Genomic DNA, 19,761 nt, shown 5'->3' with positions numbered 1-19,761 from the left:
TCACCATACTATCGGATGGTTGGCAAGGGAAAAGTGCATAACGTTAGCGGAGTATTACTCCACACTAGAGAGCTCCCTGCTGGATGTTTGAAGGTATCAGTTGATATTGCAGTTGAGCCGAATGCAGCATTACCATATCCTAGCGATGATTCGGATGCAACAACGGTGCACGAAGCAGTAGGTTCGTTTGTTGCATGGCCGACAAACCTCATATGCGTAGGATATGAGGTATGCTTAAAACTTATGTTAACTTTAATGTGTATATTCAAAGTTTAAAATTTATGCTTAAAATTTTACTTACATATTTTCCTTGGTTATGTTAAATAGACTCCCACAAAATCCAAATCAAAAGAAAATGAGGTTAGCAATGCCTCCGCACAACAAAAAAAAAGAGGTTAGCAACGCCTCCGCACGGGTAAAAAGTTCTGGTGCTAAGAAGACCGTAGCTAGGAAAAAACCTACCACCAAGTATAGGTCGTGCCTCAGGACATTTCTAGAGATGACCGATATACCGGCCGGAGGTGTTCGGACTATACATATGGAGGAAGGGATTTTCGGCTTTGATCACGACCAAATGATTGGTAATGAAGACTTCATGCAAGTTTTTGGTCATGAAGAAATCGGCGTCAACGTTGTCAATACATATATTAGGTAAATCCGGTCTACTTTGTTTTATTAATTAAACAACTTATGTTAATGATGTTTACTTTATGTTAATCCGGTTTACTTTATGTTTCAAAAGAGGTGTTAATGATGTTTTTATATTAGGTTTTTGTATGACAAATTGATGCGCCCCAATGATTTGGACGAGTCATTCGGATTCTTAGCACCCGCGAGCGTCAACTTAGGTTTAATCTTAAGTAGACCGCATACCGTGACGGAGTATGTTCTTCGGATCCTCATGGACAATAAAGATGCGGAGAAGTTGTTTTTTATACCGTTTAATACCGGGTTAGCATTTCATTCTAAATTCATCTATTATAATTATTTTCCAAGTTACCATCTAACATTTGCCTAATCATTACAGTGGACATTGGTTGTTGCTCGCAATCAATCCTATCCGAGAAATTGTGTATTATCTTGACTCGTTAGGAAATGATTGGACAACATACCCGGATATGAAGGACCTAATTGACACGTAAGTGAGAATGTTCAAAATTTTTCTTAGTTTATGTGAATTGTTCTAATTGCTTCATTTTTATTTTATTAGCGTCCTACAAGCTTTTCGGGCCCAACGAGATATCCAAACCTCAAGGAGGAGCGCCAACCGCATTACATGGATTAAAGTGGCGGTATATTTTTAATTACCACATTTTTTATTATATTAGTGATGACACTTGATAAAACTTAGGATTTATAATCCATATTTTTTTTTCATGTAGTGTCCTCAACAACGTAATCAAATAGATTGCGGGTATTTCGTGTTGAGGTTTATGCGGGATACTCTTGCTTTGGGCCGATTAGTGATTCCCACCGATGTATGTATTTCTAACTTATGAGTTATTTTTATATTTACACATATCTCATATAATTAAATAGTTGGAATTAATTCAAAATATGTTATATTATTATGTAGTACTTTGAGGAATTCAAGTGTGCATTTTATACAAAGGATCAAGTGGACGAAATCAAAGAGGAGTGGTGTCAATTCATGATAGAGCTCAAAGTTTTTTCATAAATTTGTGTAATTAATGTGTACATTTGTAGTATATGTAATGACTTGTAAATGTGTACATAAATTTGTATATATTTTGATACATTTAAGGCAAAATTGGTTTGAATTGGTATATATATATATTTGTTAGCCAAAAATTGTTAGAAAAAAGGCCAAAATGGCATGTATAAAATGTGATAACTGTCTGTCAAAATCTGGTTGAAAACAGGTAGAAATTCTGGTTTATAAACCTGGAAAAAATGTGGTTTAAAACAAAAGCTTCAAAAATTTTCGTATACATTAGACAGCGCTTTTGGAAAAAGCGCTGTCTAAAGGGGGATTAGAAAGCGCTTTAGGCAAAAGCGCTGTCTAAGGTATACCTAAAAAAATTAAAATAGGAGGGTCTTAGAAAGCGCTTTTGGCCAAAGCGCTGTCTAAGGGGGGGGCTAAGACAACGCTTTTAAGATTTCAAAAAGCGCTGTCTAAACCTTTAGCAGCGGAGGTTTAGACAGCGCTTTAAAGCGCTGTCTAAGGCCAAAAAAAGCGCTGTCTAAGGTCTTGTTTGGCGTAGTGTCATTTGACAAACACATCAAAAGTTAGGTCTCAGTGGATCTCAGATAGTCGGATGACTTGACTGGTCAACTTTTCAAGTCCAAACTTCAAATCTTGATGAATGAATGATTGAAGATACTCACATAAGCTCATATATGCATAAAATAATGAATGAAATAACTTCCCTTGATTAAATTTGATCATAAGTTGAGGTTGATTCATGAGCAAGGCATAGTCAATGCACAGTTGAATTAGGGTTTCCTTGGGAAACAATCCTCAAGCCCTTTGGTTTATCTTGATCAAATTGACAAATTGAGATACTTGGGAGACATATATGATTATTGAGAGCTTTGTGGACCATTGTCATGCTTGCTTTCATCTTCATCTAGCCACTTCATTGAGCATAGGAGCCTCCTAGGAGCAATGGCACATGTGATCACTTGAGCTTCAAAAACAAAAGAGTTAGGGACATATTTTTGTGCTTTTGATTAGTATACAAAATAAGAAAAGCAATAATATACAATGCAAACATGCTTGGTGGTCTCAAATCAACTCACACAAGTCCCAACCCAAGGGTTAAGGAATCACACATGCTATGATCCTTGAGACAATGCAATGAGCAATGATATGATACCATGAGGGGTCTTATGGTCAAAATTAGAGTCTTACACACCTAATCTAATGGTTAGAATTAATCAAACTATCCTAAGGGAACATGTAATATGTGGTTCAAACTTGATTAAAATTCTATGTTAAAAATGGTAAAATAAACTCCTAAAGGGTTAAATGGGCAATTCACAAAATATGATATTGAAGGCTATGGAAGGTTGCTTCTTCACCTTTCAATCATGAACTTTGCGTTTCGATTCTTTCTGATCTTCTCTGTCTTGTACCTCTTCTTCTGTTAGCTAGGCTATGGAAGGTTGCTGGGAAGATCGCGATGGAGGTCGAGCTCGATCGGAGTGAAGAGTTTTCGATTCTTAATCCGGTTTTTACAGGATCGAAGAAAGTTTTGGAAGGTGGTTCTCCAGAGAGTGAATGAAGATGGTCTGGTTGTATGTGATTAACAATGTTTGCAGAATCGTTTCTTCTTCATCTTCATAGCTTGAATCATTCTGATGTAATGATTGTGTTGGACAACTGTTTGCAGACGAATGCGATTATGATGGAGTTGAAGGAGATGGTCGAATGAGGATGAATATTGAAAAGCTGCTCAGGTTGCAGAGTTCATTTAGTTGCATAATTTATTTTGAAGATTGAAGCGTGAATTTGGAGAGTGAAGAGTTCTGTTTGGACAAAAAAAGAAGTGATTTTCTCCATCTTCAATCACAGTAAGTTCCTTTTATATAGCTTTTTCCCCATTCTGTTATGAATTCAGTTGCATCTCTTAACAACTGTTAATGCCGTTAGGCTTCTCTGTTGAAGTCAGTTGGGCAAAGAAAGAGTTGATGGAAATCAGTTTATGAAGTCGCCAGAAACGGTTAGGTTAGCTAGAGTTAGTTTTGGTTAGTTAAAAATTCTGTTAGAAAGTTTGTTAGGTAGTTATTTCGAATTGGAGAAACATTTGTTAGTTAATTTATAGTTATGTTAGTTGGTTCAATGTTATTTATATTAGTGATGAATGTTAGTGAATTTAAGTTGAGTTAGGAGACTGTTATAGACGAAATGAGTTAGCTGTTATTGTGTATGCGATGCTACTGCTATGTGTTTGGAATGTTGCAGGTTTTGTAGTTTGCATGACCATTGCTGCAAGAGGTAAATGGTTCATGGCTTATGCTTCGCAAGTTGGAAGGTTTGATTGAAAATTATTGATATGTTCAGCTTTCAAGTTTTGTGTGGTATGCATATTCTAATTTAATCTGCAGGAGCTGCATTATGATTGTGCTGCAGGGTGGCTTCATTGCAATGTTAGCTTATGGATGCATCAACTTGCAAGTGGGTATGGCTAGGTACCATGGCGAGTTTAAAGTTGCGGTCATGTGCAGATGGCTTTGGCAGGGAGTAACACAAATAGGGGCCATAGGTTGGGACAGATGGTGATGTTTTGAAGATGGAAGTTAATACTTATAGTCATTTAGAACTTGTGTAGCTTGTTTTATTTGAAGTGTAATAACCATTGAGAATTATGTATTCAACATGAACTTTAATACCACTTCAAACAATTTTCTCCATATTCAATTTATGCAATATATGTGTTTGTAAAACTTCATGTATGAAAGTAAGATGGACTATGGATCTATGTATGTTAAATAATGGTGGGAATGGATTAGTAAGTTCAAAGATTTGGATGCACCCCTTTAAACATGCCATAAGGAAGTAGATGAATGAATGTGGACGGGATTAGAAAGTTCAAAGTGAATTCTCAATTAAGCATGAACCAACTCTAATGCAATATGTGTATAAAAATGAAAAGATGATGATAATGAATGTATTTTGGTTTCAATGATTCTTGAATGAATGCATTTTGGTCTTTAATGGAGTTAATGGTTTAATGGATATTTGGAATAGTTTAATGTGTGGATGGTAATTGAAACGGGCTTAAGGAAATTGAGTGGATTTGTTATTGGAATGAATTATAGACATGGGCTAATGGATTTAATGTCTAAACACAATTAAAAATTCTAAAATTAATTTGAAATAAAAGCTGACAAAATAATTTCTAAAACTAATCAACTTGAACCTCCAAAAATCAATTTGAACAAAAATCAATTTCAACAAAATTGATTTGAGTTTCCAAAATTAATTTGAAATTAAAATCAATTTGAAATTAAAATCAATTTAAAATTTCATAACTAATTAGAAATTAAAATTGATTTGGAATTAAAATCAATTTGAAATCACAATGATGTATGTAATAACAACATGCCGTGGATTAATAAATCCAAATGATGACAAGACTTATGAATTAAACTGACCCATGGTTGAAGGACATGAATGGATGAATAAGGAATCAAAGGCCGACAATGCATGGATCAACTATTAATGGATGACCTAAAATGGGTTAAGAATCTAAATGGACCCAAGGCAAACCAAAGACCAAAAGACCAATACACTAAATGAAAGGATGAATCAAAAACCAATTGAAATAAACCATAGACTAGGGTTCAGTAGTCAAAGTTCAAAGTCAAGTAACAACCAAGGTCTCAAACCAAAAAGTAGTCAACACAAATAATTTATCCATGCCATGAACCAATCTAGGGTTTTGATGAATCCTAGATCAAAAGTCAACCAAATAATGCACTTGAACACCAACTATCCCTGATTAGGGTTTCAAAAACAACACAGAGCTCCACCAGCTACACCTCAGATCATGGGCCCACAATTAGGGTTCAGAAGTCAAATCAGACACACAGAAGGTCAAGCACAAGATCCTATAGAAACAAAGCCAAGAATTAGGATTGGGATGCTCAGATGGGTGTCCTAATAAATTTCAAGAGTCTAGGTCCCAAAGAACCAAGCAAATAGGGTCTCAATCCTCATAATGAGCAATACCACACTTTTCAAGCCAATCCTGATTTTTGTTAGCCACAAACCTTGAATCTCTGATGCTTGTTAGAAAATATTAATCATGAATGAATGATGGACATGAGTGAGATATGAATGAGTCTCAAGCCATAATTCAGATGAGGAGCAAAAAAAGGAGGGCAAATTTAGGGGTACAACACTCTTGACCCAATATGAATGCTCCTCATGATGACCCAATAAATATTTTGTGCCTCGGTAAGAATAGAATATGCTAGGACAACCACATCATCGCCACATCTCTCAAATAACCCAGACTATACGTAATCCACATAATATTCTGACAGATCGATAACACATCAATGAAATAGAAAATATTGAGTGATTACTATCTTGAAAGGCCCGGGGGGGGGGGGGGGGGGGGAGAGCAAAAAAGGAAACATGGGCTTCAGGACTCAAAAAGAGCATCAATCCAACATGCAAAACCAATGTCGAAATCGTATGAACCTCATTCAACAACAAAATAAACGCTCTCCCGGAAGAACAATAAAGGAAACAAAGCACTCTCTTCGCAGATCACTAATAGCAAAAAAGTTAAAGTAACACTTCAAAAGGTATTTATACTTTGTTCAAGCATTAAGGATCATACGATCTACCCCTAACACCAACGGTTGAGATCCTTTCAGAAATGACTTGAAAACACTTGAATACTCTAAAGAAGGAGAAACATCATTGCTAGCTAGCGAATAAATGCGTGCCAGTTATTCACAATGTTACATTACGACTCCCAATAAGGAACCCAATAAGGGCGTTTAATGTGTCCATTCCCAAGGAAGGCAACATCCCATTTGAGACTTCTACGTCCACGAATTTTGTGGCTGAGTAATGATGCGTGTTACAAACCCCCACTATGTAAAATAGAGACAAGGGTTAAGGGAACAATATTTTGGGTCGTCTGCAAAGCCCAAAAGACGAAGGCCAAATTACGAGGTAGTAAGTTACTAAATGTGGAACAAATGTACTCCTATTCCCGTGAATCGCAGGTAATCTCTCACGAGAATGACATGCTAACATCCCAGATCAATCCAACGACTGACCACATTACACGTTGTTTCACATGCGTGCTATTATCAACCATCTCCCCTGATTAAAGAGGAAAGTGTGTCACATCACAAGTATTTAAATCATTTCTCAGTCAAACTCTATTTTTCATTCTCTTACTAACCTACATTTGAATGTCAATCCTGCAGATAAACTTTCTCTCCACCGTAATAGAACGTGAATCCACTCTTTTTAATCAATTATACTTCCGGTACGAAAAAAAATTAAAAGTCTATTTCAATAAAACCACACCATATAGAAACCTATCACCTGTCTTAATTCAATTTCATTTACTATATGTTAATAGAATTTTATTTTAAAACCTTTGGTAATCGTAACACATACAATTTCAAGTAACTTGATTTACCCACAAACTAGTAATATTTTCCATCTATCAAATAGTTACAATTGTAAACATAGTTTGCCTTGCCTTCAGTATGATTACACTTAAGCATCTAAAAAAACAAACTTTATGAACCCACTGAAATTAAAGTAGCAAATACTAAAGGGTCGTCCATTGAAAGATACAATAGGGAACAATCACATGTAACTAAACAGTGAGTAAAACTCCTATTTGGTAACAAGTATCTTGACAGGAAATCCCTTTTTAACCCAATCCAGATAACCTCCACCCATGTTGGAGACATCCTTAAACCCCTGCCAATTCATATCTAGGAGTTAAAATGATTACATGAAGAGTGTATTGAAGTTGAGATGAATTGACTTACTTCAGCCAGAAGGTCAACAGTTGCATACACAGATCTCACTCCACTTTGGCAACCCTGAAATTCAGATTTCATGCAAATACATAGGAGTTGCATATGTGAATGTGCAAGGTTGAAATTATACTAGATTTTGATTAATCATCGTACCACTATGAGATGATCTTCTTTCTTGAAAAGAGACAAAACCTCCTTCAGAAAATCTGGGTTCTTCACCCTCCCTGTTTCCCAAAATCATGTGATTTTCATACTAAAAATTGAATTTTGTAATTATAAAGCCTATAACATATATAGTAAATAAAACATCATACCCTCAGGTGTATTAAACATGTATGCAATGTTAACGATCTTCTCAGAATCCACATGCCCTTTCTGAAACTCTTCCACCGTTCTAAAAAATAAATTAGCATAAGAAAAAATTAATTCAGTGTTGACAAAAATCCAAAAAAAAAAAAAAACTGTTACCTGACATCAAGATAAACATGTGTGGTCTGGATGAGAGACCTGGCTGCAAGAACATCAACGGTGACAACCTCAGGCTCTGAGCTGCAAGTGCAAAAAGAATATTAAGAAAATGAAATTAATTAAAAATACAAAGATATTGAATGGTTTAGATGAGTATGAGATGAATGAAACCTTTGAATTTCAATAGAACCCATGAGAAAGAGGAGTGGTTATGTAATATTATGTATGTGAATACGGATATATATTACTATATAATAAAAGAGAGGAAGAAAATATAGTGGTGTACCTAGACTGGTAATGGGGTTATGGTACAATAATTTAGAGGATAAGTTGTGAATTGCGTGACGAGTCAGATTGTTTGCGGAGTGAATCTGATTCCAGTTACATGGGAGGAAGTACACTAATCAACCACCTCTTATGTTATTATTATACACTAAAATAAAATCCATTATAGTCACGATTAATTTAAAAATGTTAACTTTTGTTTGAAGACAAGAGTTTAAGACAAATATTTCTGTATTTTATCATTAACAAATGTTATATGGGTATAGTTAGCATTTGTCATTAAAAAATTAAGAAGGTCGTTTAGGTGATTCAAGAGGGTTTCTGGATTTTTGTTTTTAAAAATCAAAGTATGAAGCCTATTTTTGTTTTAAATTAAATTAAAAAATGAGTTCAATGTCATTTTGTTTTCAAATTTAATTTTTACAATTAAATTAGATTATGTTTGAATTGATAGATAGGTTAACAAAATTAATATGATACGTGTAAAATTCGAAGTTGTAGTTTTATGAATATTTTTATAAGTGGTCAATATTCATCTTGGAAGAATTTAACTCATCAAACTCACCCATCCCTCCATTTGAACATGACACCCACATTTTATGTCTTCACTAATATTTTTTTTGAGATTTTCTATTGCTCTTACAAGAAATTTCAAAATAATATCGGAAATCTCAAAAAAATACTAGATTTTCCTGAAATTTCCGATAAAAATTTGATTTTTTTTTAAATTAAAAAAAAATTCTTTTACACTATCGAAAATTTCAAAATATTTGATAAACTACAACACTTTTCAAAATTTCTGGTAAATTACAACACTAAAAAAAAATTTACGCTATCGAAAATTTCAAAATTTTCGATAAACTTCAGCACTTTTTGAAATTTTCGATAAATTACAACACTTTTCAAAAAATTTCAAAATTTCTAGGAAACTACATAAAATTTTTGTACTAGATTCTTAAAAATGAACTACCGGAAATTCAAATTGTTACCAGAAATTTTGAATGAATTATCGGAAATTTCATTCGCACTTTTAACTCAAATTTTTTCATGGATAGTTTAGAAATTATGAAAATACGTGGGGGTATCAGATTCAAGTGGAGGGTGACAAGTTAAATTCTCTACAAATTGATTTTGTAAAGTTGAGTTAAGCCCAACCATATTTTTTAACATGGTATCAAGAATCTCATTTAAGATCCACTAAGCCACATATTATTAGGTTGTAGATGTTCAGTCCTAGACGTAAGAGTGTGTGTTAAGAGTCTCATATCAAACAATATATGACTTGAGCATGTAATTGTACTTATAAGTGGAGACAAATCTCACTCTACAGACCGATTTTGTAAGCTTGAGTAAGACTCAACCACATTTCTTAACATTATCAAAGATTTGTCAATTCAAACCCCTCGCTAAATATTTCTTTTAAGAGAATAGGGTTTTTATAAGAACTCCAAAATGATTTGCGTATCAGCATGCAGATTTGAACAATATTGTTTAAAGGAAATATTTGTGATAAAGAGGAAGTTGTAACAATATTAAATTAGTGCCTTAAATTTGGAATGTAATAGGATTTAAGTCTAAAAGATTGCAATAAATTTTATGATTAGTGTAAGGTTCTTTTGAACTCACTAAATTTATTTATCAAACAAGTGTGTTAGGTTGACATCAAAATTTGATATTTTATGCACTGTTCATAGTATTTGTACGGTGAACAATATTTTTTTTAAAAATATATATATTTATTAGCTGTAACATAAACAGTGTCCCATGACCAGTGCATGCACAATATTTTTAGTAGCGAAACAAAGTTGATTAATCAAATTTGTTAATAAGCGCTCATATATTAAAAATAGTTTTCAGTAGTAAAATAAAGTTGATTAATAAAAAATAAAAAGTTAGTTAAAAAGTGATCAAATTGGTTAATAAACATCCAAATATTAACAATAATTTAATAGTAAAACAAAGTTGGTTAATGAAAGGTAAAATATTGGTCAATAAAGTTATAAAGTTTGTTAATTATAAAATTTTATATCTTTACTCCTTAATTTAAAAAAAATAAAAAAATTATATACTTTTTAAAAAAAAAATATTATTTATAATATTTCACTCTTCACCATATTGATGAACAGTGAAATACGGTGTAAGTGTAATTTTTAGTGTCAAAATAATATTTTTGTTTATCGAATCCTCTATTATTGAGTTAAATATGTTTCTAGCCCCTCTAAATATAAGCATTTTCACTTTTAGTCCATCAAAAAAGTTTCGTTAAAGAATCATCCTCATAATATTTATTGTTTACACTTTTGATCTCTAACGTTAGATCTATCCAACAAAATGTGACATGGTAGTACATGTACATATATTTTTGCTATGTTGGTCGTTTTTGGAGTTGGCAAGGTGGATTTACTTGGATTTAATTTGATTAAAACATACTCCCTTTGGTCTATTTATAAGAGAAAATTGACTTTTTAGATTCATTGAATAATGTATCTAGTCCATTACCCAATTTAGATGCATTGATTATTCAATGAACCTAAAAAATAAATTTTCTCTTATAAATAGGACCAGGGGTAGTAATTATTTATTTCAACAAACTTTCTCTTCACTTTTCTTTCTCATTACTCATTTATCCCCAAACCTAACCTCCTCAGCTTCTCTCATTCCAAATATTTCAGATTTGTTCTTCTCCACTCTTCATTTCTCCCTCAGACCTCCGTTGCCACCACCGCACCAATAGAACAACAACAAACCCTAATCAAATTCAGAAAAAGAACCGACATAAAGAAAAAGTTCTTCGTCTTTTTCACCGATTGAATAAGAAAAAGTTGATCCTCGAGATATCTGCAAATGTTTTATACATTATACTACCGGAACTTCCCTCACGCGGCATTTATTTTCCGCAAATATAAAAGTTCTTAAGCAAACTCTTATCATCTTCTTGCTTATGAGATGATCAAGTGTTTGCTTGGAAGTTTTCAAAATATTAGAAGTGTTTATTATGGTTGTTATTGTGTTTCCTATGTCTGGATGCAATTGTACTGATGGTACTTTTGTAAATTTGTTGTGTGGATGTGTTTTTGCAAGTGAATACGTTGTTGATTCAGTCGTCTGTTGTGCCGATGAAAGCGCGTTCAAAGGAAGTTAGGTTGGAGCCGGTTTGAACCGGGGTTGAGTTGGGTTGTGTTGGAGATTGAGGCGAAGGGGTTGGCATTGTGAGTGAGAGTGATGGTTGTAAAGTGGTTGATGAGGCCATTGAAATCACAAGACTACCTTGAGTTTCTTTGCAATATTTTTGGCTTCTGTTGTTGGTTTAAATTGGTTCAAGACCAATAAATTAAGGACTTCTTATTGTATGTATTTCATCCTTTGTATCAGGGAAAATAGTTGTCGCGCCGCGAAAAATACAGAGTCGCCACCAGATTTTATTTTTTCCAAAGGAAAGTGAAAATATAGATAAAACCACAAAAGAAGTCGTCGCAACCAAGAGCGGATTTAAGAGTCAGTTATACAAGGGGGAGGTATTAGCACCCCTCACATCCGTTGTGCTCAACGGGAAACACTTTGCTTGTTCTATGTGTGTATGTGTGTTGTTATCTGAAGGTTACTTGCTATTGGTTAATGGAGAAAAAAATAAGGTTTATAATTAGTGTGCTCTCCAAGATCTCGCAATCTTGTGCCTACATATCCTTATAGTGCAATAAGGAAATCAGAGCTCTGTAGTTCTGAGTAGAAAATAAGTGTGTGTTGATTGTTTTTAGTAGACAACGTTAATGTTCACGTTCTAGCAGTTAACATTGCTTGTATGCTCGCGTATGAGAGACTTAAGCATTTGCTTATTTGTGGTAGAATGGATGTGTTTGGATCACATTTTAGGAGTTAAACATGACTTATGCTCGCGCATCTGAGGCTTAAGCGTCCTTCGCACCGCGGTAGAATGGAAGTAACATGTCCTTTGCGAAAAAGTTTAGGATGCCTTAAGGAATAAAATTGGATTTGATGAGTTGTGGTTGATTTTAGAATTTAAGACAAGTGTCAGACGACAAGCTAGGTATGACCGACAATCTGAGTACTTGAGAGTGGAAAGGACAATTGCATCCTAACCTCTCTTTTTCATCCAAAGAGTTTTTTTTTTATGAAATTTTTTTAGCGAGTTTAATCATTGGTACTTAGATGGAGACAAGTATCTAACCACCGACTAAGCACAACCGACAATTAGAATACTCGGGAGTTGAGAGGACAATGGCATCCTAACCACTATTTTTCACTCTCAGAGCATCGGATTAAAATCGTTTTATTTTTAAGTATTTTGAATGGAAGTCAAGTATCGGACCACAAGCTAGGTACGACCGACAATCCAAGTACTTGAAAATGCTATGCACAAGTACGTACACCCCATCTTTTCCTTCCAGTTTATTGTGAAAATGTTTGAAAGATCACTTGACGTTGGATCAAGCGTTTGAAATTTTGTCTTGTGAAAGGTGTGAATGGAATATAGATAGAAGTGTGAGAATGGAATGGAATGGATGAGATACTTAATGTTGGATCAAGCACTCACGTTGCTTTTAAGTGAATTTGATTTGGAAAAACACTTGACGTTGGATCAAGTGTGTTTTTGTCTTTTGAAAAAGTTCTTTTTATATTTTTGATTTTATCTTGTTAATTAACATGCAAAGGAACTAATAAAGGAAAGGTAAATCATAAGCTATTACATGTTCATGGAAATGTGGGACATTTTACCCATAAAAAGGGGATGAATTACAAACCATACATGACATGACAAAGATTCATACAATCTTACAATAATACCATGCCCTAAATCAATCAAGTGGCAATGATAGAATTAAGCACATTCAACTATGCGATGCAAAATGAATGAATACAACAAGAATGCAAATTAGGGATAAGTCTAAAGTTAATCATGATCAAAGTAAGGCAAAAGGATATAAATGGAATCATATGACCAAATGATTTTCATCCAAGAAATAAATTAAGATCTAATGGGAAATTAAATGCATATTAACCACAAGACTTAATTTAAAAGTGACATACAGGTGGTTAAATTCTAACATGATGAAACAATGCTTTTTGAAATGAATCAATGAAGCTAAAACTAATTAACCTAATTAACTTATAAGATTAACCATTTTTATTTTTAAAGTATTTTTCAAAGTAATAAAATCCAATTAAAATTTGATTGAAGTTTTAATCACTAATCAAATATTAATTCTCTAAGAAAAATAAAATGATCTTTTTATTTTTGGAAGTGTAAAATATGCTAAAAATATCAAGCAAAAATAAAATGAGGTAAAAAAACAAAACATTAAAAAGAAAATAAGAGAGGGGGTATGAATTTGAAAATAGTGTGTGAAAAGCATCTCAAGGCGTCGGCATATCAGACTAAGTCCAAGTTGGCTTTGGCTTAACATATGGGGGGTGTATAGTGTTCTCAGGGGTGTGGAAAGTAAAAACTATGGGGCCAGGGGAGAGTGAGCCAAAATCCATACATGAGAGGGTGGAAGAGTTTCAGGTTCAAACTCAAACACGTGCTCATATTCAAAACTCCTCTCAAACTTCTGGCCTGAGAAAAACCCACATCCGTTGCGCTGAAAATCGCCTCCGGCGGAAGCGGAGGGTGAAACCACTAAAACATTGCATCAATCTCCTTGTTCCCTCATCCTCTTCCAAAATCCATGCGTAATTTCTTCTAATCTTAAAGAAATCTCCCTAACCGAACTAATTACCTCAAGAACCTTAATCCTAAATGGAAGCAGATCTTGATGAAGCTGAATGGGTGCAATCTATATATGATCAGATGAATCTCATTGGAGAGAAGTGTTTGACGGTCGTCTGCCATAGTCAGTTATACCAAAGACGCCTCAAAAGAGCTTTTGATAATAAGGTTCACTCTCGCGTGTACCAAGCAAGTGAACTCGTGCTCAAGAGATACTCTCTTATACACTCGAATCCTCGAGGCAAGTGGACTTCCAACTATGAAAGACCCTTCATTGTCAAAAAGACCTTATTATGAGAGGATCTTATTCTTACCACAATGGATGGGGATGACTTGTCGATGCCGGTGAATTAAGATACAATCCAAAAATACTATGCCTAGAAAAATGATGAATAAAAAACCCGCTAGATTGGCATCTGCAAGAACCAATCTAGGCAAAAATGGTTATCCCGATGGACCCAAAAAAAATGTCCATACAAAAGTTAGGGATAAAACAAAAAAATATATGTACAAGCCCGCTAAGTTGAAAATTCGAAAGGGCGACTTAGGAAAAAACGGGTATCCCGATGGACAAAAATAAAAATTCCACGCAAAAGTTAGGGATAAAGGCATTTGACTGCATCTCTTGAGCCTATCTCACCATCATCTTGACCTTAGATAATATCAGATTAGTCCAATCATCGTCAACCAAAGAAAAGTGTTAGAGTCCAATGCTACAGTGAATAACAGTCAACATTGTAATCAGTGGAAAATCAAACAAATTTCCCATTGCCATTTACCTTATTTTTCAATTTTGCAATCTCCTATTTAAGGATTTTTGCATCCTTCTACACACCTCATATGTACAAAACTTTCACAATCAATGAAATTCAGTCGTTATTCAATTACTTATTATTTTTCATATTTTGTTTGCAAAATAACTATCAATCTTGATTACATAATGCTATAAAACTTTTAGAATAATAAAGGCTAATTAAGAGAAAGACTTTATGGATTGCTTTGATTATTGAAAGTTCCACAGTGGATGATCAGTAGTCTACATTAAACACCTGCGCACAAACATATAACTGCTCGGTTAGATCATGCATCCATCTTCCCCAATAGAGCCAGATGGGAGTCCTCAGCCAATTGGAATTTCCTAGCAGCACTAGTAACAATAAGATCTTCATTGCAAGCTCTCTAGTGTGGATACTAATGAGATGAAGTCTACCTTTCACCGGAAAATCCTCACCTTGCTACCCAATAATTCACATCGTATATACATCATGAACAAACAACCATACATCATGTATATCAAGCATTTCCTTTTGCAGCTGATATATCTCCCTAACAGAATACTTCAATCAATCCCCAGTAGATCAAACCACAAGTTTACCTGTTATTCCTTACACTTACCTTTATCACAACTCCTTTTCAACGGGAAAATTTTCGGATATTTATGTATTTAATCCTCTTCTACCTCGAACACCCAAAAAGCTAACACAATTCGCACCTTCAGGTTTAAGATGATTAAATATAGGAAGTTGTCATACCCCAAAATTTACCCTCCCTTTCCTACCTTTCGCACCTTCATTTGCATGCATGGAATCATATCATGCAACATCATAAATTTAGCATGACCTTTGCATTAGGTAATTAGATCACAAGCATGACCACATTCTTGGTTTAATCTTAACATTAGGGTTCTTTTTTACTTTAGTTTACTTATCAACTAACTAAAGCATCAATAAGATATGATACTTGTTTATTCCCTTGTTCATGTAAGTGACTATGCCTCAATTCACGACAAAACAAAGGTCATGTTGGTCAAGAAAGATGCAAGTGTGGTTCATTGATTCAAGTATGGTTCATGTGTTTATTTCCATGACATTTCATCCAATCTTCAAGCCATCATCAAGATCATTCAAGCATTAATCAAGTTTTTCTCAAGGGATGCTCTTTCTATCATCATTTTGGCTTGAGATGCAAGAGAATTTCAAGTTTTCATAAGTTGGCACAAGTTTGGTTGACCTAATTTGCAAGTGTGGCTTACTTTTGGTCTAAACCCCTTAACTTCTTTAATTTTCAACCAATTGACAAGATTCTTTGAGCCAAATTATCCTAATGAGTTCCTTTACAACTTTTCTTCAAGGCTCAAACATCAATTCAACCCTTAAGGACCTCAATTTTGGAAAGAGCTAAGTTTCCAAAACGGATCAAACCCTTGTCATGCCCCCCACTTAGCAGCCATTCCATTCATCTCAAGCATCCTTTTGACCTCATTCCTTTTGCCTTTTGTTAAGATTATGTAAAAGTTCATTTGGCCAAAGTTTGGCTCAAAATGCAAGAGGGAATCAAAAGTTATGGTGTCATGAACTTGGAGTCTCAAGATGCCCAAAACATGCCAAGACTGTTTGACTAAATGCTTAACCTAGAAGGCATGTCATCACCTCAACTTTCAACACTTGCCATTTTCACCTTAGGACTACTTTTGATGTGGTTCTTTTTGCATTGGATTCATTGAAATGAGATGAACAAAAGGCACAAAGAAAATCACAAAACGCACGAATGAGTTTCATTTGGCCTAGGTTCAAACATGGTGTCATGGACTCTGTTTTTCACGAAGTGTAGATTTTGAAATTACATGTCATTGTTCATGTTCATTTTGGGACAACTTGCACATGTCTAACTTGTTTCTAATGCTATAACACATGCAACCCAACATAAAACAACCAGATTTTATCATCAATTCATGCTTTTCACTCCTCATCTCACACGAGTTTCATTTTGCAAATGTCAACCCTAGCTCACACGAATTCCATACCTGTTTGGCATGTGTGAGCTTCCCTTTTCATTTCCTATAAATAGAGGAGTGACTTTCCTCCATTTGCAAGCTTGAATAGTAAAAAAAAGCCTCACTTGAACCCGATATCACTCCAAAACCAGTTTGTGGTTTCTTCAATTCAAGCTCTTTCAACCTCAAATCTTTTCCCATAAAGCTTCATTGACATCATTTGAATCTAACTACATCATCACTTTTCCTTGGAAACTCTTGCATTGTGCTTCCCATTTATGTCATTGTTAACCTTTGAAGCTCCAACTGGAAAGGTATCTACGAGTTAAATCCTTGAGCAAACAAGTTACCACTCTCTATGTATTGTTCCACTAATCAAAAGCCCTTAATTACCATTCATTTATCTTTTGTATTAGTCATTTAATTTTACTTTGAACACTTAGGGTTCTTCGTGTTCTTGAACAAAATTCTCCCTGCTCAGAGCCAATCAATGACTCTGATACAGGGAGACATGAACAATGATGTGTTGCGAAGCTGACTCCATGCTTGAGCCTTGCTAAAAACACGAGTTCATGGATTTGCAAAATCAAGCTGAAGATTGAAGATGAAGTTGAAGACGCGCACATTGTGGTGCCAAACTTAAATCTTAACCAACCACATTGCGCAAGCGCATTTTTTTGAATCTCCTAATCGTTGGCGCCCTAATTCTATTTTTATTTTATTTTTATTTTATTTCATTTCTTTTCCAATTAATTTCTCACTCATTTTTAATTCAATTTGATCCAATTTTTTTTACACAAAGTCTCTAAAAATATTTTGCATCACACACATTTTTCTCCCATTTTTAAATCATTTTTGCATTTTGGTTATTTTTATTTCATTTTTCTTTTTAATTTATTTTTAATCATTTTAAAACCTTTTTGCATCCAACTTTGGAAAACCCATTGAGTAATATTTGGGACTTTGTGTATTTTTCTTGGCCATTTATTCATTATTTTGCTTATGGTTTGGAATTTTATCTTTAATTTCCCCTTTTAATCAATTCTAAATCCTTTTTTTATTATTTTTGTGCAACTTGATGTTTGAGCTTGAGTTTTTGACTTGGTTGATCAATGCTTCTACATTTTAAGTCATTCATAGAGGATATCTTAGGTTGATTCAATTTTCTCTAATTAAATATGTTGATAGGTGATCATTTGATCATATTTTTGACACTTTGAGTTAGTGATAGGTCATCCCTAAGTTGTGTCATATGTTTGGGTCCCTTGACTTGTTTGATAGTGGATCCTAAGTTAAACACCTGAGCTTGCTTCCATTGTGCCTTTTGTTCTCTTCTTTCTTTTTTGGAGTTTTGAAAAATTGTGCTTCATGCCTTGAGAGTTTTATTTTGTATCAACACTCTAACATGATTGCCACATAGGTTGCTTTCCTCATGATCACTAACTTGTTACATCTAACCTTCTAACATTTCCCTTATGCATTTACTTTTGTGCCTTTACTTTATGCAATTTACTTTTATGTCTCATTATTCATCATCTCACTTCATACATTATTCATCTTATGATTCTTATCTTGTGTTTTGTTTGCTTGACAATCTCAATGGATCAAAACATGATAAAATTGATAGACTTGATCCTTAAGACCCATGCTTGACTTGGAGTGATGTTGAAGACTTTGGACTTAGGACTTAGACCTATGACTGATTGAGAGTGACCTTGGACTCATTGAACTCTTGATCATTTACACCTTGTTCACCTATTGAACTTTTGAACTTGTGACCTTATCATATTTTTTTTGTTCATTGTTCTATACCTCTTCTTATCACATTGTTTTGTTTAGGTTAGCACACATTAGCACACACATGGCTTACTCTTGGGCTACCTAACAATGAGACCTAAGCTTAGTACACTTTTGCACCCACATGGCTTACTCTTGGGCTACCTAACAATAAGACCTTAGGCTAGTCTTTTTATGATCATGCATTGTGTTTTATCCATCTCCCTCCCATTGATTTAGCTTGATCAAATTCCATTTAATCAACTAGATCCTTTGACTTTGCATATATTCCATTTGTCTTTGTAAAGTGACCATAAGTCTCTTGGTCACTTGATGAGACTTGTCTTTGTTACTTTGGGGCTCAAGCTTCCCAACAAGTACAAAACCTCAAGCTCAAGTCAAGGCATCAACCATCTGCCTCATCCCTACAGAGCATATCTGAGAACCTATTTCAATAAATTATCAGACATTGACAAGGATTGCATGTCATGTGGCTTAAGCAATAGAGAAGGGGTGAAAGGGAGAATTTTTATCCTTATTCTTAATATTTTGGGTACGAGACGAATGACCCGGTTTCTAAGAGTATTCACCTCTATTCATAGACTTTAGTGTAATTCAAGTAAATTGCTTGACAAGCCTTCTCCAGCAGGAAGCATTGGCAAAGCACTCTTGCACAAAGCACCGACACCTTTGGACTTCCCTATTGTCCTTTGGGTCAGGCATCTTCCTATGGTTAATACCCCATTCTTGGATCATTTCCTTTGGTCTATCTTATTAGTCTCCTTGCTTAGACAAATTCTCAATGACTTACCATGTTAGTCTCATTACTTTGGTAAGTCCCTGTCATGTTAGTCTCATTGCCTTGACAGGTCCTTTGTACATCTGTTTGCCATGTTAGTCTCAGTTCCTTGGAAAACCTCAAAATCATTTTGTCTTTCTTTTAGCCTCACTTGCTTAGACAAACAACCCCTTGTTTACCATGTTAGTCTCATTGCTTTGGTAAGTTCTTACCTTGTTAGTCTTACTGCTTTGGGAAGTTCTTACCTTGTTAGTCTTATTACTTTGGTAAGACCATTCATAGTCTGTCTTGTTAGTCCCATTTCCTAGACATACCTCCCTTTCCATTTTAGTCTCATTGCTTAGGAAAGCAACGTTCTTTCAATTTGAACACTATTCAAACAAAACTCTTTTTCTCTTTGGACGCACCATCTATTGGTTAACACCACACATTTATTTCCTTATT

General features: G+C 34.4%; 1 protein-coding gene and 1 long non-coding RNA gene across 3 annotated transcripts; one reads left to right on the top strand and one right to left on the bottom strand.

Moving 5' to 3' along the window:
* The first annotated feature begins 3,014 nt into the window (after window positions 1-3,014).
* Window positions 3,015-4,486, top strand: LOC127074706 (uncharacterized). 2 transcript variants are annotated; one of them, XR_007786099.1, is made up of 3 exons: window positions 3,027-3,261; window positions 3,357-3,537; window positions 3,617-4,486. It is a non-coding gene; the product is annotated as an uncharacterized LOC127074706 (long non-coding RNA). The 2 variants fall into 2 exon arrangements; XR_007786100.1 differs by having other exon boundaries at window positions 3,015-3,537.
* Window positions 4,487-7,116: 2,630 nt separating this feature from the next.
* Window positions 7,117-8,358, bottom strand: LOC127074704 (rhodanese-like domain-containing protein 17). Its single transcript, XM_051016046.1, has 6 exons — window positions 8,128-8,358; window positions 7,957-8,037; window positions 7,803-7,882; window positions 7,642-7,712; window positions 7,498-7,551; window positions 7,117-7,426 (listed from the first exon to the last, which is right to left on the bottom strand). Exons 1-6 carry the CDS (start codon window positions 8,148-8,150, stop codon window positions 7,340-7,342), a joined length of 396 nt encoding a protein of 131 aa, XP_050872003.1. The 5' UTR covers window positions 8,151-8,358; the 3' UTR covers window positions 7,117-7,339.
* Window positions 8,359-19,761: the final 11,403 nt, after the last annotated feature.

The sequence above is a fragment of the Lathyrus oleraceus genome, chromosome 4 (genome assembly GCF_024323335.1).
Source record: "Lathyrus oleraceus cultivar Zhongwan6 chromosome 4, CAAS_Psat_ZW6_1.0, whole genome shotgun sequence".
NCBI classification, from domain to species: domain Eukaryota; kingdom Viridiplantae; phylum Streptophyta; class Magnoliopsida; order Fabales; family Fabaceae; genus Lathyrus; species Lathyrus oleraceus.
The sequence above is the reverse complement of the archived record's forward strand: the minus strand, read 5'-3'. Positions and strand labels throughout refer to the sequence as shown.